At 53.1% G+C, this 16,840-nt stretch overlaps 1 protein-coding gene across 1 annotated transcript; it reads right to left on the reverse strand.

Annotated features, from left to right (window-relative positions):
* Positions 1-413: 413 nt before the first annotated feature.
* Positions 414-15,543, reverse strand: DLST (dihydrolipoamide S-succinyltransferase). The gene is made up of 15 exons (XM_040558552.1): positions 15,406-15,543; positions 11,895-11,928; positions 10,516-10,564; positions 9,377-9,432; positions 8,961-9,035; positions 8,547-8,602; positions 7,739-7,850; positions 7,145-7,300; positions 6,784-6,869; positions 6,066-6,163; positions 4,062-4,192; positions 3,441-3,514; positions 2,719-2,802; positions 2,029-2,196; positions 414-1,630 (listed from the first exon to the last, which is right to left on the reverse strand). The coding sequence occupies exons 1-15, from the start codon at positions 15,472-15,474 to the stop codon at positions 1,496-1,498; spliced, it is 1,383 nt and encodes a 460-aa protein (XP_040414486.1). The 5' UTR covers positions 15,475-15,543; the 3' UTR covers positions 414-1,495.
* Positions 15,544-16,840: the final 1,297 nt, after the last annotated feature.

Below are 16,840 nucleotides of genomic sequence, written 5' to 3' on the forward strand. Positions count from 1 at the left end.
ACCCTTTGTCTCACTTTCATGCTTTACAACACCCCACTGTTGTATCAGGGAAAAACTGACCTGGCTTCAGCTCCGTACTTGTCCTGAACCATGCCCCGGTTCTCCCTCTTGGCCCTCGTGCCATTTAGCAAATGCTGGGATTTCCTTGCTGTCCGTAAAGGTTCTGGTGCTAGACCGGGAAAATGACGACTTCCAGGCCCAAAACCTCATCTTTACTGGGAAGAGCCAATTCTGTGCCAGAGGCTTTGAGAACAGGAGAGTTCAGAGTCAGAGAAGCCTCAATTTACTATCCCCAGCTCCCATTCCCTCCCACCATCAGGTACCAGGCTGCGTACACTGCCCTCGGGAGGCTGCCGATGCCCAAGGCCTCGCCCCAGAACTGGCTCGCCTCCTCACACACACCCCACCTCGCAGTCGTTGCCCAGTTTTATTTTGTTTAAAATCCGCCGTGTTAAATATTTTAGTTACAAGTTCCGTGTAGAGGGGGTACGAGTAATAGACTCCGCAGGCACTAGCAACCCCCTCACTCCCCCGTACATGTGTGCGCTATTGGATTAAGGACTGCCCCCCTCCCCCCCCAAACCAGCAGCCTCGGGCTGGGATATACATTACACTTAGAGGCCTGCCCCCCCCAGCTCCCTCCTCGCTGGTAGGAGGCCAAGCCCTCGCACGCAGGAAAACAGCAGTCGGACCCACCATCAGTGTGCCGTGATTCCAGGACAGCTGCTGGGGGCTGGTTCTTAGCCGAGTGTTGGGCAGGTAATGGTGAAAGGGTTGCCCCCCACCCCCAGGAACAGTGCTACCCCCCCAGAGATCGCGTGCTCCGTCCCCCCGGCCAAGAACATTCTTGGCCAGGCTGGAGAGAAACAAAATCTCCACGGGAAAGCAGGGGAGACGTAACCACCGCCTTCCTGTCCGAGGTGGGAGTGTAACTAGGGCACTGCCAGAGGCATGACACCTACCTCAGCCCTGCTCTGATCAAAAACTCTGCTGCAATCGGCCCGGGGGACCCCAGACTGCCCTCGCAGAACAGATGAGTGTGAAATATTTTCAAGCAAAACAGGGACAGAACAGCAGCCTTTCCTCTCCTCCCCCCCCAGGAACCTCAGTGCTAGGAAATAAAGCTGAACCTGCCTCGGAGGGGCAGGGAAGGGTACCCTAGCACAGCAGCAGCAAGCATTTTCCAGTGGTATAGGACAAGCTAGAGGTGAGAGGTTGGTGCCACGAGGGAGAGGACGCCGTAGAGACGGTTCTGGAAAGGCAGTGCCGTTCAGCGGGCGGCCCACTGCACAGCAATCCTCGTGAGAGACTGAACCATCCTTGAACAGAACAGGAAAGGAGGTAGGAGCTATCCTCGCGATCCCCTCTGGGACACCTCCGATCTCGGGGGAGGGAGAGAGACTGGAATGACCCCTGCCAGTTCCTGAATGCCCTGCGTCGCCCCTGCTGGTGCCGCGGCCCTGCCCTGGGTGGGTTGCGTGGGGGTGTGGCTGCTCTACAGGTCGAGCAGCAGCACGCGGGGATCCTCCACCGCTGCCTTGATCTTGCGTAAGAAAGTCACTGCCTCTCTGCCGTCGATCAGCCGGTGATCGTAGGTCAGTGCCACGTACATCATGGGCCGCACCTCGATCTGAAGGGGAACAGCGAGACGGGCGTTAGCGTGCTCAGCCCTGCTGCCTGCCTGGCGCCCTCCTCTGAATTTGGGAGGACCTGGCTTTTTCCTGTCCTGAATCAGGGGCTCCTGGGTGCGTCCTGCCTGGCACTGCACACCACACGGGACTTGGTATCTTTCTGGACAAGCGGATTATTCAGTCGTCCCCCTTACAGATACGGCAAGGCCCCTGCACACCTCAGGCAAGTACCAGGGCCAACCAAGTAGCCCTTCACCCATTAGCCTCTGCTCCTCCTTCACCGTAAAGCCTTGCAGAAAGTGGCATCTCCCCCTTGGAAAAAGCACGTGGGCTGTGGTCCTCAGCCCTCTGAGCCCTCCCCTCTGCCCCCTGAAACCTCCTGTGCAGCTCTACTTACTTTGCCTCCAACAGCCACAGGCCTGTCGAAGATGGCATGCATGCCCAAGATAGCAGACTGGGGTGGGTTGATGATAGGCGTCCCGAAGAGCGACCCAAAAACCCCTCCGTTGCTGATTGTGAAAGTGCCGCCATCCATGTCTTCGATGGCCAGTTCATTCTTCCGTGCCTAGAAGAAAGGCAAGGTCTTAGAAGGCCACTCGCATCGCAGAAGACAACGGACAAGGGTTTGGATATTCGCCCTCTCCAGGAGTAAGTGCTGACAGCCAGAGCTTCCCTTACTAATTTGTTCGGCTGAAAACCAGCATAAATTACTTGAAAGTGAATTCTGTTTTTACACCTGAACATTTCTGTCTTTGGGGAAGGATTTTCCTGCCTTTGATTCCAACTCCTGTTTTTGCAGAAGACTTCACAACCCAGGGGAGTTCAGCCTTGGCCTCCAAAGACAAAGACACACCGTGTCACTAACACAGAGCTGCCCTTCCAGAGGCCTCAAACAAGTAGATAGCTCTGTCCTGTAAGGCATGGCACGGCTGCAGCTGTAACTGGATCACTCCCTGCAACACAACTCAGTGTGTTAGAGGTCAGAGATGACACCACACAGGGACTGAATCAATTCATGCCTGTCCAGCACCCTCAACTCCTTCCCTTCCTCCCAACCCTCTCCAAAACCACCTCCAGCTTTACTTACCTTCTCCCCCAGCTCATAGATAGCTCGCTCTATGTCAGCAAAATTCATATTTTCTACATTCCTAATGACAGGAACCACAAGACCCTGGGGGGAAGCAAAGTGCACAATCAGCACATTCAGGGCAGTGACAAACACAACTGCCACTGGGCAGGAGCCCACAGCAGGTGGTTGGCACAGCCGCCTCGCGCCCTGCCAGCCTGTCAGGAAACCTGGCACGGCACCCACAGAGGGCCCGCAGAGTAAATCAGACTTCATCTTTGTATAGAAGCCCATCACAGACAGGACTGTTCATATCCCAAATCAACATCCATAAAAGCGGGTGAGACGATGGGAAGGGTTCAGCCGTCACCTCTTTCTCTGGGAGAAGAGCGCAGTCCCTTTGTGCAGGACCTGCCCATGACTTCGGGAGCAGTGACAGTCCTGGCCAAACCTCTGCCTTACAGCAGAAACAACTAATTCAACATGTGCATCTCCATCCCACGCTCTCCCTGGACAGGAAAATATCTTTGAAGCAGCAATATGATTTATGGAAATGGTGGGACAGTACAGTAGGGTTAGTCCAAGGACACACCTAGATGAGCAGTTTCATCAGTTTCTGCTGCAGCAAAACAGTGAAGTTTCTGCTGCAGTGAAGCTCAAAGCTGAGTTGACTCAAAGCGAGCCAATAACCGTCCTAAGCCTGAGACTGCAGGGAACATGGCCAAAGCATCCAAGGTACCTACCCGGGGAGTTGCTACAGCAACGCTGATGTCCACATAGTCCCTGTACACAATCTCTTTGGTCGTGTCATCAATCACTAAGAGACAAAAAAAAGGAAAAAGTTGCGTTACACGTACAGCACCCAAGACTGAGAGCTCAAAAGGCCAGAAATATTCGTTAAACCGTAACAACTTGCTCATCTCTAGCTCAAGCATAACTCCAGAGAAGACTGAGCCTTTACTGCTCCTGCAGGAAAGGTGCCAGGACAGACAGAAGGCAGGTCAGATAGATCAGTGCCCTTCGGACATTGCCTTGGTTATTCTCCTCTTCTGGGTTTGAGCAAAGACCTCTGGCAGTCCCCAGGAACTGCACTGCACCTATAGCAGCTACACCAACTGGCAGGCTCTGCCTCTTCAGGCTGGGTGAACACCTAGCACGCACAGCCCCAGCCGCAGTCCTGGCAAGCCCTGGGTAACAGGGCTCTTAGCAAGGTGTCATCTACCTCTGTAAGTGGCATTAGCAACATCAGGTGCAGCCCAAAGGACTCTGTCCCACTCTTCCCTGTGTATTTGACTTGCTTGTCCAAGCTAGTAGCCCTTGACACTGGCAGGATGTGCAGCTCTCCAGTGAGGGTCACCACTCACCTGCATTCACAACGGGCTGGTCCTGCAGAGCAAAAGCTGAAGCTTTCACAAAAGCTGACATGAAACCTAGTTTTAGGTTGTGCTTTTTCAGGAAGGGATCCTTGTGTACAGCTCTCATCTCCCGGATGTTGCTGCAAAACAGATTACAACAGTGGTCAGTAGGGAGTCCATGAAAACATCATTCCCTTGCTCTGTAATATATCTCAGTGCCACCGCAATGACTGCAAACCTGTACTACCAACTGGCAAAACCCCAGTCTCCTGAAAAATCCTTCAAATGTCATAGATGAAATGGGCTGAGGCTCTAAGGCCCCTGCCAAAGGATCTAACAGGACCTGGTCCAGGACCATAAACTCAACAGGACAGGATTAATCCGCATGAGCTGTACTGCCAGGCGCACAAGCAAGATGAGGCATGGCATATTTCCTGCTGAGGCCCGATAAAGCTGCAGACATCCCTGCTGATCCTCTGGAGCCACCACTGCTGGTACCAGCACGGCACTGCAGATGGCAATTCCAGCGGTGTCAGGGCTGACCCTGAAGAGTAAAAGAAATGGGAAATGCCAAGAGAAGAAGAGATGCAGGCAATGAAAGAGGCAAAAGACTTCAACCGCTGCACAAGTCCAGCGCCAGCCAGCACAATAACGCCTCTGAACCCCACTCTCTGGCTCCAGGAGTTGAATGAATATAAAAGAAACCTTCCCAGACGCTATGTCAGCAGGTGCTAGTTCACCCACAGTCCTCAAGCGAGTCAGTCATGTTTCCCCACCGCTCATATTAGAAATGAGAACGTTTACAAAAAGTCACCTAAGCAGTGGCTATGAGCTCTGCCTCTTCTAGGCTAATCCAGATGCTGTGGAATTGCATGGTCCATCCCTCCCGCCTCCAGAGACCTTAAGTCTTTGAAGAGACAGTTTCAGCAAGGGGCAGGGGTCTTTGTGGTTTAGAGTGTTTGTTTTCCTGCACCTAACCTTGTTTAGGGCTAGGATTACTGCCCAAAGACATTAGTGCCTCCCAAGACACAAGGACTGCAGCAATGAGGAGGAGGTTTGCTCTGAAAGTGGCTCATTAAGGCTTCCTCCTTTCAGACGCTGACCCCCCCACGGGAAGCAGGAGGCCCCAGCTCAGGCCCTCACGAGTCGACAGCGCAGCAATCAATCCAAACCAGATTACCAGATGCAACGAGAGCCCCAGGCCAGCGTAAAGCGACACCTCAGTGAGGCTCATAGAGGAGATAAAGCTGCAGCACTTCCCCTCCAATCAAGACTATTTTGCCAACCTTATTGTTCTGAGACCCAAATATTTACATGTTTTGTCTTAAGGAGCAGAATAGGATTTCACAAGGCAATTTGATTTGGGCACAATTTCCCCTTAATGCACTGTAACACAAGCTGCCCACCCTCCAAAGCCATTAGTGTGCTCAGCCCATGCAAGCACTTGAGTCAGGAGACCCCCACCTGCCAGGAGGGAGGGGGAAGGATGCTGGTCTGTCTCTGGAAAGCTGAACCATCTGACAGCAAGGGCCTCAGACCTGCGTAATGCTCATCTGAGAGGCTGGCGAGCCCCAGGGAACCACCTCATGGGAGGCCAAATATGCCCAACTCCAAAAAAAGTAACCTGGTGGAGGGGCAGAAAGCAGGTGATACACTTGGTGTCTCCTGGTAGCCACTCTACAAGTGACACCAGTTACTCCTGCTCTTCTGCTCAACATCTACCAACACTCAACCAAGAACCACACAGACGAGGAACTGAGTTGCCCCTTTAACAAGCAGCAGATGACTCCCAAGGAACGGGACCCTCAGGAAGCTGCATGCCCCTCCTACTGCAACACCACCATAGCCCTGATGAAGATGTACAGGCGGTGGTACTCACCTAAGGAAGATGTCCCAGAAGACATATTGTCAGTCTCCCCAGAGGGGATCAGTAAGGTCTTGGCTGCTGTTTAAAGACAACTGCCTGCACCCATTTATCCCAGTATAGGGGAAAACAGAAGGTCTGCTCCTCACCTCATATCAATCTCATTGAAAGTGGTGAGCATGGCACAAGTATTCTGAGCCTCCTTCAGCCGCTGAGCAATACGCTGACGCATCCTATTCATTTTCACCTGAAAATTAAACAGAAATAAGCAGAGGCTGCCTCAAGTTCATCCAAGAGGCAAAACACCCAAGAAACTCAAAAGACTCTACTTCTTGCCATCTGGTTTACCACTAATGCGGTTAAGGTTTTCACCTCAGGTCTCCCTGGGGAACATGACAGGTTGAGGAGCTGCCCATTTCACTATGGAGCTGCCCGTTCAGACCCGTGTTCCTCAAACTCCAAGCACGGTTAAATTTCCAGCATGAGGCTTATATGACAAGAGCAAGACAGCTAAGAAAGCAGGCTGCTCAACCCAATTTTCTTAGGAGTGCACAAAGCATCTGTAGCACCCTCAGGCCCTTGCTGAGGGCTTGTGGACAGACCAAGCAGACCGCATGGAGCCGTACGCTCTCCATCAGCAAAGCTCAGGACGAGACTTTTGCCTAGAACCAAGATCAGACCTGGCTCTTTCTCTACCCCACCTCTAAGTGGTGCCCTCACACAGAGCATTCCCCAGTCTGTCACAGCCCTGCCAAGCTGGGTGCGAACAGGTAGATAGGGCCCCATCCCCAAGTTCACAGCTTGTGCCAGAACAAGGGGTCACCCAGCAGCAGGAGCAGCGGCAAGGCCCCTATTCCCGCAGCTTACCCTGTGCTCTGATCGGGCGCCTTTGCTGGGCGCTGCCTCCCCAGGAGGGGCTGCCACTGGAGCTGCAGCCGGCTTCACTGCAGACACTGAGGGCAAAGAAGACATCAGTCAAAAAGGGAAGCCAGGGCCTGGAGAAAATGCTCTGAGATAGACAGCCCGTTTGAGCCCCATGTTAAGCGACAAGGTGCATAAGCAGCTGCAAACTGGGCCAGGCGGATTCCAGGCATAGCTGAGTTCTCCAGCCTGGAGCATCCAGGGTAATAACACAGGGAAGCTTTCACAGTAAGTGCCAGCCTGTTAATTGCTTTTAACCTTACACACTCTCCCCAAGGAAAAAAGGAGAAAGCAGCTGTTGCCTCACCTGGTTTGCTGTCGATGGGCTGAGCTGACACAGGCGGCACTGGTGGCATTGTAGTGGGGATTGGTGCTGCAGCAGGGGGAGGAGCAGCTGCAGCTACAGGTTCAGGGGCTGCAGGAGGAGGAGGGGCTGCTGCTGGTTTGGCCTTGGCAGGAGCAGCTAAAAGACAAGGAAGAACAATCATCGTAAGAGCAACCACGGTTTCTATAGTCAGGGATCTGCGAGTCCAACCAACCTGATAAAAGTTAATCCTCTGACAAATTGCCTGTATGTTCTCAACACTAGAGAACTGCTAGGAGCCCCCACAGGAGGATCCCATGGAGTTTTAGATCTCCTCACCATGCAGGAGACTGAATGGCAAAGAGAAGAGGGTGGAGAAGGGAGTTGTGTCAGGGGAATTCTCAGCTAATTTTAGCCTACTGCTGCAGTCTCCTCCAGAGGGAGCAAAAGGCAAGTTTCCCCCTCAGAAGGGCTACGACTATGCTTTTTCTTTTTTTCTGCCTCTATCAGGATCCTTCCAAATGCCTGGCTTCTGTCTTCAGAAAAAGACAGGTTGAAATACGAACGGTCTGTGCAAGTTATATATGCCTGACTTACCTCCAGTTTTCCTGAGTTTGAACAGAGGTGTCCCCCCTTCCACTTTGCCGCCGTCAGGTACCAGAAGGGCTTCGATCACACCAGCTGCTGGGGCTGGAACTTGCACCGATGTCTGCAAAATGGAAAAATCTTGAGATTCCCCCAAATACTGGATGGGGAACGAGTGCCCAAGTAAAGATGCCGATATGCACAGATACACATTGTAATTTGGCACAGACAGCACCTCTGTCTTGCACCACTTCCACCAGTTTGCACAGCCTCCACTGGGACTTTGTGCCAGTACTTGGAGCTGTAGGAGATGCTGGCAGTAGAACGCATAGCCTGGTCTTCCTGCCCCAGGGTACAAACCAGAACTGATTGTACTACTGCCAGCGTCCTCCTGACAGCAGCACTGGAAGCAGAATGTGGCAGGGAGTTTAGCAAGAACTTCAAAACCTAGGAGTTCTTTAAGGGGCGAGTACATTTAAAGGCTGAATTTAAAACTGTCTGAAGACATCCCACAGCTCTGCAGATTTCTGTTTAAACACAAACAGGTTTTCAAGCTTAAAGCACCCAAGTGGGAAGAAGGAGTGGAATCACAGCTCCCACAAACATCAGCACCACTGATGCTTATTCAAATGCACGAGGAGGGAAGAATTATCAAACAACTCTCACTTAAGGCACAGCCAGATTTCATACTAAGCGAGAAAAGCTTTTCTCTGTGAAGGGAGCAGGAGAGACAGGCAGGGCCTGCAGGCTTGGCTGGAGAGGAGCCATACAGGGTACTCACTACAGAACTAGAAAAAGTTTTGGTCCAGAAGACTCCTACCTTGTCTGTTTCAATCTCACACACCACTTCATCTTCCGCCACTGTGTCTCCAACAGCTGAATGACAGATATGAAGAGCTCTGTGAGGAAGGAGGCTCCAGCCTCCCCCTCGTAACCCACAGCAGTCTCCCACTAACCCAGAATTTTCTCATGCCAGTTCTCCACAACTTCTAAAGAAAAGTCTAACTCAATCGGCTGCAGAGTCCAATTCCAGTTTAAACATCTCCCTTCAACATCACCCGGGACAGAGGTAATGAGGCAGTAACTGCAAACCGAAATTAACCTTAACTACCTTGTTTGTCACAGGCTGAAGGACACAGAGCAGGCTCTCAGCCAGTGAACTGCAGTCCACCCCTGAGCTTTCCAGTGCAGAAGCAACGCTGCTGAGAATCGCAGGGAAGAGGTAAGTGCTTACCTTTCTCCCACCTGACATCTCCTTCTGTGACTGACTCTGCAAAGGCTGGCGTGTTCACCGTAACCACGTCATCCCCTGTGAGAGAGACAGACAGACAGACTTGAACGCATTCAGAGCTCAAAACTTTTGGCGCTGCTTTATTTTTGTCACCGGGACTCTAGTAGAGCTAGCAGCTCAACAGACATCAAACGTTAGCCTTCTCACTTCAACATCAATTAAGATTTGAACACGAGAGAAATCCCCACCTGGCCAAATGTCACACTGTGACAGAAATACCAGACAAGAGCTTTAGGGCCCAGAGGCAAAAACTCAGCCACCCACTGAACCACAAGGATGGAAAAGGCAGCTTCAGCTGTTGTCAGAAGAGCAACAGATAGCACCAGAGTCACCTCTCTGACTCCTGACTTCTTACTTACTATGTACTGCTGTGGTTCTGAAGTAACGGACAGCGAAGACACTGGAGCTATTTACTCTGCAGAGAGACAGAGAAAAAGATATGAACACAGAAGAAAAAGTACATTCCTCTGGAGGCTGCCAGCCCCAGTCTCAAAATTTACATTTGCTTGTTTAACTGATCTGAAGGCTGCTCAGCTGTTCGGATGTATTTGTTCCAAGGGACTCCTACTTACTGGTTGGAGGTGCAACAATCCCACTAAGAAGCAAGCAATAATTCAGTTTACAATCACTAGTGCTGTCAGAAATTCAGAGAGAATTGATATTTATGAAATCTTAATTCAGGGAGCCAGCCCAACAGATCTGCTGTAGTTTAAATACCAATAAAAGGCTGACCTAGCCACACACCCAAGATGAGCACGGGGAACCATTTTTTACCTCTAGATCGGGACTGTCATGCCTACAGAAGTTGCTAGATTGCTCCAAAAAATAGAACGCACCATTAATTGCCAGCGTCAACACAGCCAAGAGACAGCTGCTTCCCTCCACCATGTCCCCTCACGGGGAGCTGGCAACCACAAGCGTTCAAAGGATTTTTTTTATACCTACTCACACTGTATTTGGAAACCTGAAGCAAGAATGCTTTAGCTTTCCTCCGACACAAGCTGCTTGGTGCAAACAGACCGGTGTTTCAAGCTCTTATGGATGCGCTCTTAAGGTAAGAAACGTACTTGGGGAATAACCTGACTACCTCGGCAGTGCAAACCTTGTCGTGTGACTAAGAGCTCCCCGAACCATCCCACTTCTCCTGCAGGAGACCACCTCTTCCTGCGTCTAGCAGCAATCCTACCAGGATGCCACCACAGAGCAAAGGTTTATAGTCAGACAAACACAGGATAGAGACTAATCTATCACTGGTCTCCCCATTCCTGCCCCTATCCTACCTTGCAATCTACTTCCAGACAGACCTTATTTTCTTGAAATGTGCCACAGTTCCTGACCCGCAAAAGCTAGAGAGCCCAGATTTTTCTAGGGCTGGCTCCACGCTCCTATGAAGCGCACAGGGATTTTAAGACAGCTGACTATACTCAGCCACCCAGTTTCCAGGTCTTGTCAGGGTTAGGGGAGCCTCTACATATCACAACTTTCTGTGGATACTTACACGAGCTTCCTGCTGTTGGTGTAGGCCAGTCCCTGGCTGCCAGCCACACCTGTGAACGAGAATGGTGTTACCCCACGGGAAACATCACCCAGCCCGTGGATGCCCTCGTCAGCAAAAAATGAACAAAACCAGCAGAGGACACCACTATCTACCCTGGAAGAAACCTGGGACTAAGAGGGGACATACAGCCAGATAGAGGCACCTCAGCAAACCTGCCCAGAGCCTGCCAAGCACAGTGGCCTTGTCTTCACTTAGATTGAAAGAGATGGGGAAACAACAATTAAATCTTCACCCCAGAGCTAAGAAGGATAACTTTGGAAAAAAGCAAACAAAGCAGCAGTTACCCCAGTCAGAACAAAAAGATAACAGCGACAAGGGACACCCCCAGGACTGCTAAAGCCCCTGCTGCTGTGAGTTATCCCCAGGGTTAAGGGGCTCCTAACAGCAGCAAGGCATCAGGCCCCTAAGAGGTGCTCTCAGGAGCCCTCACAACCGCACGGACGGATAAGGAGGACAAAACCCACAAAAATGGGGCGTAGGGCCAAGCAGCAAGCCACTGGCATCCCTTCCTATTCACCACCTGGCCCAAGAACGTTTCTTTTCCGAAGCCCACAATAGGGAAGGTAGGTGCACGACTTGTCAGAGTTTCATGCACCTCGCTGCCCCCTCCCACCCAACTCGCATTCCCTGACACTGCAAGTTTTGTTACACCCTGAACTCCCGTCCTTTGCCTCTGTCAGGGCACTGGGCATTTTTCCAGGCTGATCTGAAAGAGAACCAGCGTAGCAATTGGAGAACATAATTATCTCAATTACACAGGGCCAGGAGGACTTATTTGATTTTTAAAAGAGGTGATACAGCGTTGACACCATCCCCTACTAAAGGGCTAATAATCCTGGAACTCTATAACCAGAAGGGTCAGCAGATTTAACTGATTTCTCACAGCAGAATCAGAAGTGAGTGATGTAATCCGACATAAAGGCAGTACAACCAGAAAAGAGAGCTCTGGGAAAACGCAGTTTAAGTACTACAGCACTTCCCGGGCATACGAGCTTTGACATTTCCCTTAGCATTCACCCATTGTTTCCGAAGCAGTTTATTAGAGGGCTGGTCTTTGCAACAGCGTGTGTTTCCAGCACCGCAGTGCCTGAAATACAATGCTGCTGCTGTAAAGTCTTCACCACAGCTGAACGGATCGGGTGGCATTTACGCTAGGCAAGGAAAGGCACTCACATGGGAACGCAGCGCATGCATTTCACCAACTGCTTCTCCGTTGCATGATTGATAGAAGTAACCCCCAATCGAATCTCCTCTCATTTTCCATAACCAGCTCTGTTCTGGCTAGGTAGCTTGAAAGGAAACAAAAAGGTAAGACTCACCAGACAGAGAGCATCTTGCCAGTGTGCAGTTCCCCTGCCAGAGAGAAGAGGAACCATCAGTATCACGAAAAGGAGGCCTGCCCCGGGAGGGCTTGGGCTTTCCCAGGAGACCCGGACCAGAGACGGGACCCACCACTCAGGGTCCAGGCACGCCACCTTCCCACGGCACGCTGGGGGGGAGATGGTGACAGCACCTACACCTGGGTGCTTCCCTGCGGAGTGACATTAAGCCTGAGAGACTGAGCTTTCCCTTGTAGCTCCCGCTGCTCCGACCTTGGCCTGCACACATCCCTCTTCAAGAAGGAACACATTTCTACAGGCCCATTCACCAAGCTTGCTGTGAATGGAAGGTCAAGGGTAGCTACCGGGTATGATAAAAAACTATTCCAAGATGTTTAATCCTACAGTCACAGCATCTGACCTGTAGCATCTATTTTTCAGTTACTGGTTTCTTTGAAGGCCACAGAGGCTTTGAACTGCAGAAGGCCACAATTTCCCTCGATGGTACAACTCCTCCTGCCGTCGGTGAGCCAGGAATCCCACCTTCTGGTGACCTTCCCCTTCACGCCCAGTAATCATTGACTGCACTCCTAGGTCAGCATAACATCCTTCAAAAGTAAAAGACATTTCAAGATAACCTGGTTTCTTTACCCTCTGTTATTCTACCTTTTGTTGGTATTGAACCTGCAGATCTGGAGAACCTAGAAATTTTTTACAAGCCATAGGGAAAAACTCTCTGTAACCATGACTAAAATGCAGTCGGCTACGGTTTGGAACCGCAGCTGCTCAGCAGCTCAGAGCACCCTCATCCAGCAGGAAATACAGAGGGTAAAAATTAGACTTCATTCAGGTCTTCAGTTTCTGAAAGGAAGTGTGCGTGAAAACCCCGATTTCAGCTTCACCAGAGCAAGCAAGGTAGGACAGAACTGATCTTAAACACCAAAGTTACTTCTAGAGATGCGTGGGAGCACCAACATCGAGGCCCAAAGAGATACTTAAACCTGCCACACCACCTGCAGGACTGTAGACTGCACGTCCAGCGAACACTTGGCACCGTCAGAACGACCAACAGCTCCGAACGGGCCCCTCCGCAGTTCAGTTATCCAAACCCGCAGACAGACGTGGCTTCCCGGATAGTAACTCCGTTATCTACGGGCTGCGACCAGCTGTGCTGAGGACACACGCAGCCCGGCTGCTGAGCCGGTGGGGCCTGCCTCGGAAAGCTACGAAAGCTGCGTTGGGGTCCAGCAGCGTCCTGCTGCTCCATCTGGTGCCCGCAGAGCCAGCCCCGCTGGGCCCGGCACGACTAACGCCACGGTAACGCCGTTTGGTCGGCAGCCCAGCGCCCCGTGATCCTCAGCACTGTACCAGCACCCGTATCGATCAAATCCTGCCCGCGCTCCGCAGCGGCCCAGATAACGCGAGGTTAATCGCAAATAAAACTCCAAGCAACCTGAGCTCACCTCTATCCATTAATGTTTTCCCGGGTGCTTTACAAAGTTGTAAAGGTAATCCTGGCATCCCGAGCAGTAACTTATTAAGAAAGAGGTACAGCCTTAGTGAACGTTTACTGTAAGGTTAGAAAAACAGCTTAGAAGGTCTGTGCTAAAATAGAGGGCTGGGAGAAAACGCATCTGCGGCTCTCTTCCAGGAGAGGTGCCAAGTCTGTGTTCCACAGTCACGGCAAAATTAAGGAAAAAATTAGCGTCTCTCTGCCCTTCTGCCTTCTAGCTAAGTGAGGGAAGAGCTTGAACAGGAGGAGGAAGCTACTAACGAAGGACGCCGAGACTCCTGCGTTCTGCAGAACCGCCGCGTGTCCATCCCTTAACCACTGAGTGCCAGCACACGCAGCTCCGAGATGCCCAACGGGGCTGTTTCCCGTTCCCTTTTTCCCTGAAGGGATCACTGTGATTGTACCTGCTCCTGAAATCACCTGGCTAAGCCTGCCCTGCATCCGATCCCAGAGCTTCTTCAGAGAAAACGGCAGCACGCAGGTCTCACTAGCTGGCGTCGGCGCTCTGGGTCACTCTCAAGTCACAGCGTTCCCCTGGAGATGCCTCAGCCTGATCTGCTAGCGCCTCACGGACCAGGCGATTAACTTTTCCCCCCCAGCTTCACGTGACTTCGCAGAACTGCTTTCACACCGCTATGTCGAAGTGACCCCGGCACACCGCATCCTGGCCACACCTTTAAGGAGCTGTCTCCTTCCAGCAGGTCACTTGACGGTGACATAAGCCACGGAGCACACCTGCTAAAGCGGCACCCCACGTGCTACAAACCTCTTCTGCGGTGGTAGAAAGAGGGAGGGAGCCGAACTCAACAGGAGCGTACAGTTCATGTCACAGAGCCAAAACGGGAGCCCAGCTCTGACGACAGGCAAAGCAGCAATCAGTTTGCCAGCCCCAGCTTCCCCAAAGCCACGCGGCTGCTGCTTTAATAACAAGGATGAGCGCAAACCACCGCCCCACAGAAGACCCTCTGCGTGTCTTCTGGGGGCTTTAACACAACTATGTACAGCGTGGCAGGGCAGGTGCAAAGGTAGACCAGGGGTAACGACACAGAGCGGGCAGGGGATGCAGTTTACTAGGACAACAGGTGACAACTCCTCCAGCGTGTGGAGGATCAGAGAGGGAAGAAGTTTTTATAAACTTGTCCCCAGATAAACAGGACTCCACCGTCACAGCTCACAGCTCCTGATCAAAGCCCCCTGCTTCAGAGCAGCTCCTGGCTGGACTTGTTCAGGTCATCCCTCAACAGCTGCCTGCCCCCGGCACTGCCTCACACCTCCACGACTTCGGCTCCATACGCGAGCGCAGAACCTCCCCCCTCTTTCAGGAGGGCACCTGGGTTCAGCCATCCCTTCCCCGCCGATTCCTGCCGACTCCGCCGTCCTCCCGTCCGCCCCCCGCTTCCGAATTTCGCACCCGCCTATTGTTTTCACTTCTCCCGGCAGAGGCGTGCCAAGATCTGGCATTTTCGGAGGGTTTCAAAACATCCCGTGTCATCGCTTCCCTTCTCCCTGCCCCGGCGGCGAGCAAGCTGCTTCCACTTCCAGGGGGAACGCGCAGCTGTGCCCAGCAATCCGGACGCGCCATACCCACGGCCACGAGCTGCCGACGGCACGGCGCGCCCGACGGATCCGTGCTGCAGGATGCGTTTGCGGTGAGGTCTGGGCGGAGGCCGGGAGCCCTCGGAAGCTGCCGGCCGGGAGCAGCCCCGGCTCCGGGCCTCCGCGCCGCAGGGCGGCGGCCCCGGGGGGACACCCGGCAGGCGCGGAGCCGGCCCCCAACGGGACGACCGGGGCGGCGAGGAGGGGGGGGGGGGGGGGCGCGGAGGGTCCCGGGCGCTCCCGGCCCGGCCCAGCCGCGGCCGCTCGGGGCCGGCCCCGGGCGCGTCCCGGTGCCCTTGGCGCCGCCGTCCCCGCCCGGCCCGGCACCACCACCGCCCTCCCTCCCTCCCTCGGTTCCCTCCCTCGGTTCCCGTGTCCCCCCCGCCGGCCCCGCGGCGGTACCTGCCGCAGAGCGCGCAGCGAGCGGCCCAGCGCCCGGCCCAGGCAGCGGGACCGCCACAGCTGCAGCATCGCGGCGGCGGGAGCCGGAGGGCGGACGGCGGAAGCAGGGCCCGGCGCGAGGGGAAGTGCGCGGGGCGGGGCGGGGGGAGGGAACATGGCGGGGCGGGGGGGGGTGGGCCGAGGGACTGGGTTCGGGAGCGTGGGGTAGGAAGAGGGCCGCGGGGCTCGGTACGGGTGGTGCTGCTACAAACATCGGCCGCTGGGGTGTTGGGTAGCTGAAACAAGGTCAGCTCGCCGCTGCAATCAGAGAAATAAATCTGTGCGTAAGCGCCGCTCCTCACGTACGGTCTGTGTGTTGGAAATGTATAAGCGTGCCCAACCTTCTGTTTTCTGCCTGCTTCCAGGCAGGGAGCCGTTCCTGAAAGAATCAGGATCATCTAGGTTGAAAGAGACCTCCAAGATCACCGAGTCCAACCTCTGACCTAACACTAACAAGACCTCCACTAAACCATATCACTAAGCGCTACATCTAAACGTCTCTTAAAGACCTCCAGGGATGGTGACTGAACCACTTCCCTGGGCAGCCCATTCCAATGCCTAACAACCCTTTCAGTAAAGAAGTTCTTCCTAATACCCAACCTAAACCTCCCCTGGCGCAATTTTAGCCCATTCCCCCTCGTCCTGTCACCAGGCACACGGGAGAACAGACCAACCCCCACCTCGCTACAGCCTCCTTTAAGGTACCTACAGAGAGCGATAAGGTCGCCCCTGAGCCTCCTCTTCTCCAGGCTGAACAACCCCAGCTCCCTCAGCCGCTCCTCGTAAGACTTATTCTCCAGACCCCTCACCAGCCTCGTCGCCCTTCTCTTGACTCGCTCGAGCACCTCCATGACCTTCTTATAGTGAGGGGCCCTACCCAAAGAACTCATTGCGAGAACTGAGAACTCTCCAAAAAGTACCCTGGGGAAGCCATAAAAGTCTGTCTGGCAATCAGGCATCTCCCAAGGAGCCAGGTCTAGATTACGCATACATCCTTAATTTAGCCATTGGTTAATAATACATCATTGCTAAACTGCAACCTTCAAAAGAGTCTCCTAATATAAGTTTGCAATGAATATCCTCGGTGTGATTTTCAAAAAAAGGTTGAAGAAAAATCAATAGGGTGTAGTCTCTGAGGCTTCGAAGATATGCTGACAGCTCTAAAGCAAGGCAGCTGTGCCAGGAAGGCTCTCTGTCAGGGATTTCTCCGTGGTCTGTCTATAGAGGGCTGATATCCTTGAGCAAGGCTACCCGGTGTCAACTGCTTCTAACCACAGCCGCCTGCCTACCAAGTGAATAAAACAAACATCACGGTGTTAGTTAGGTGTGTGGAGGTGAGTTAGACGGAGACCTAGGAAGGGTAGGGGCAGCTTGGTTTTGTCTAGCTCCAGGGAAC

The sequence above is a fragment of the Cygnus olor genome, chromosome 5 (assembly GCF_009769625.2).
Source record: "Cygnus olor isolate bCygOlo1 chromosome 5, bCygOlo1.pri.v2, whole genome shotgun sequence".
NCBI classification, from domain to species: Eukaryota; Metazoa; Chordata; class Aves; order Anseriformes; family Anatidae; genus Cygnus; species Cygnus olor.

Coding starts and splice junctions, on each gene's coding strand:
- DLST (XM_040558552.1), bottom strand. CDS start 15,474: ATGCTGCAGCTGTGGCGGTCCCGCTGCCTGGGCCGGGCGCTGGGCCGC. Junction 7,851..8,546: donor GTGAGATTGAAACAGACAAG/GTAGGAGTCTTC, acceptor TCCATTTTGCAG/ACATCGGTGCAAGTTCCAGC. Junction 4,193..6,065: donor TTCAATGAGATTGATATGAG/GTGAGGAGCAGA, acceptor TCTGTTTTGCAG/CAACATCCGGGAGATGAGAG.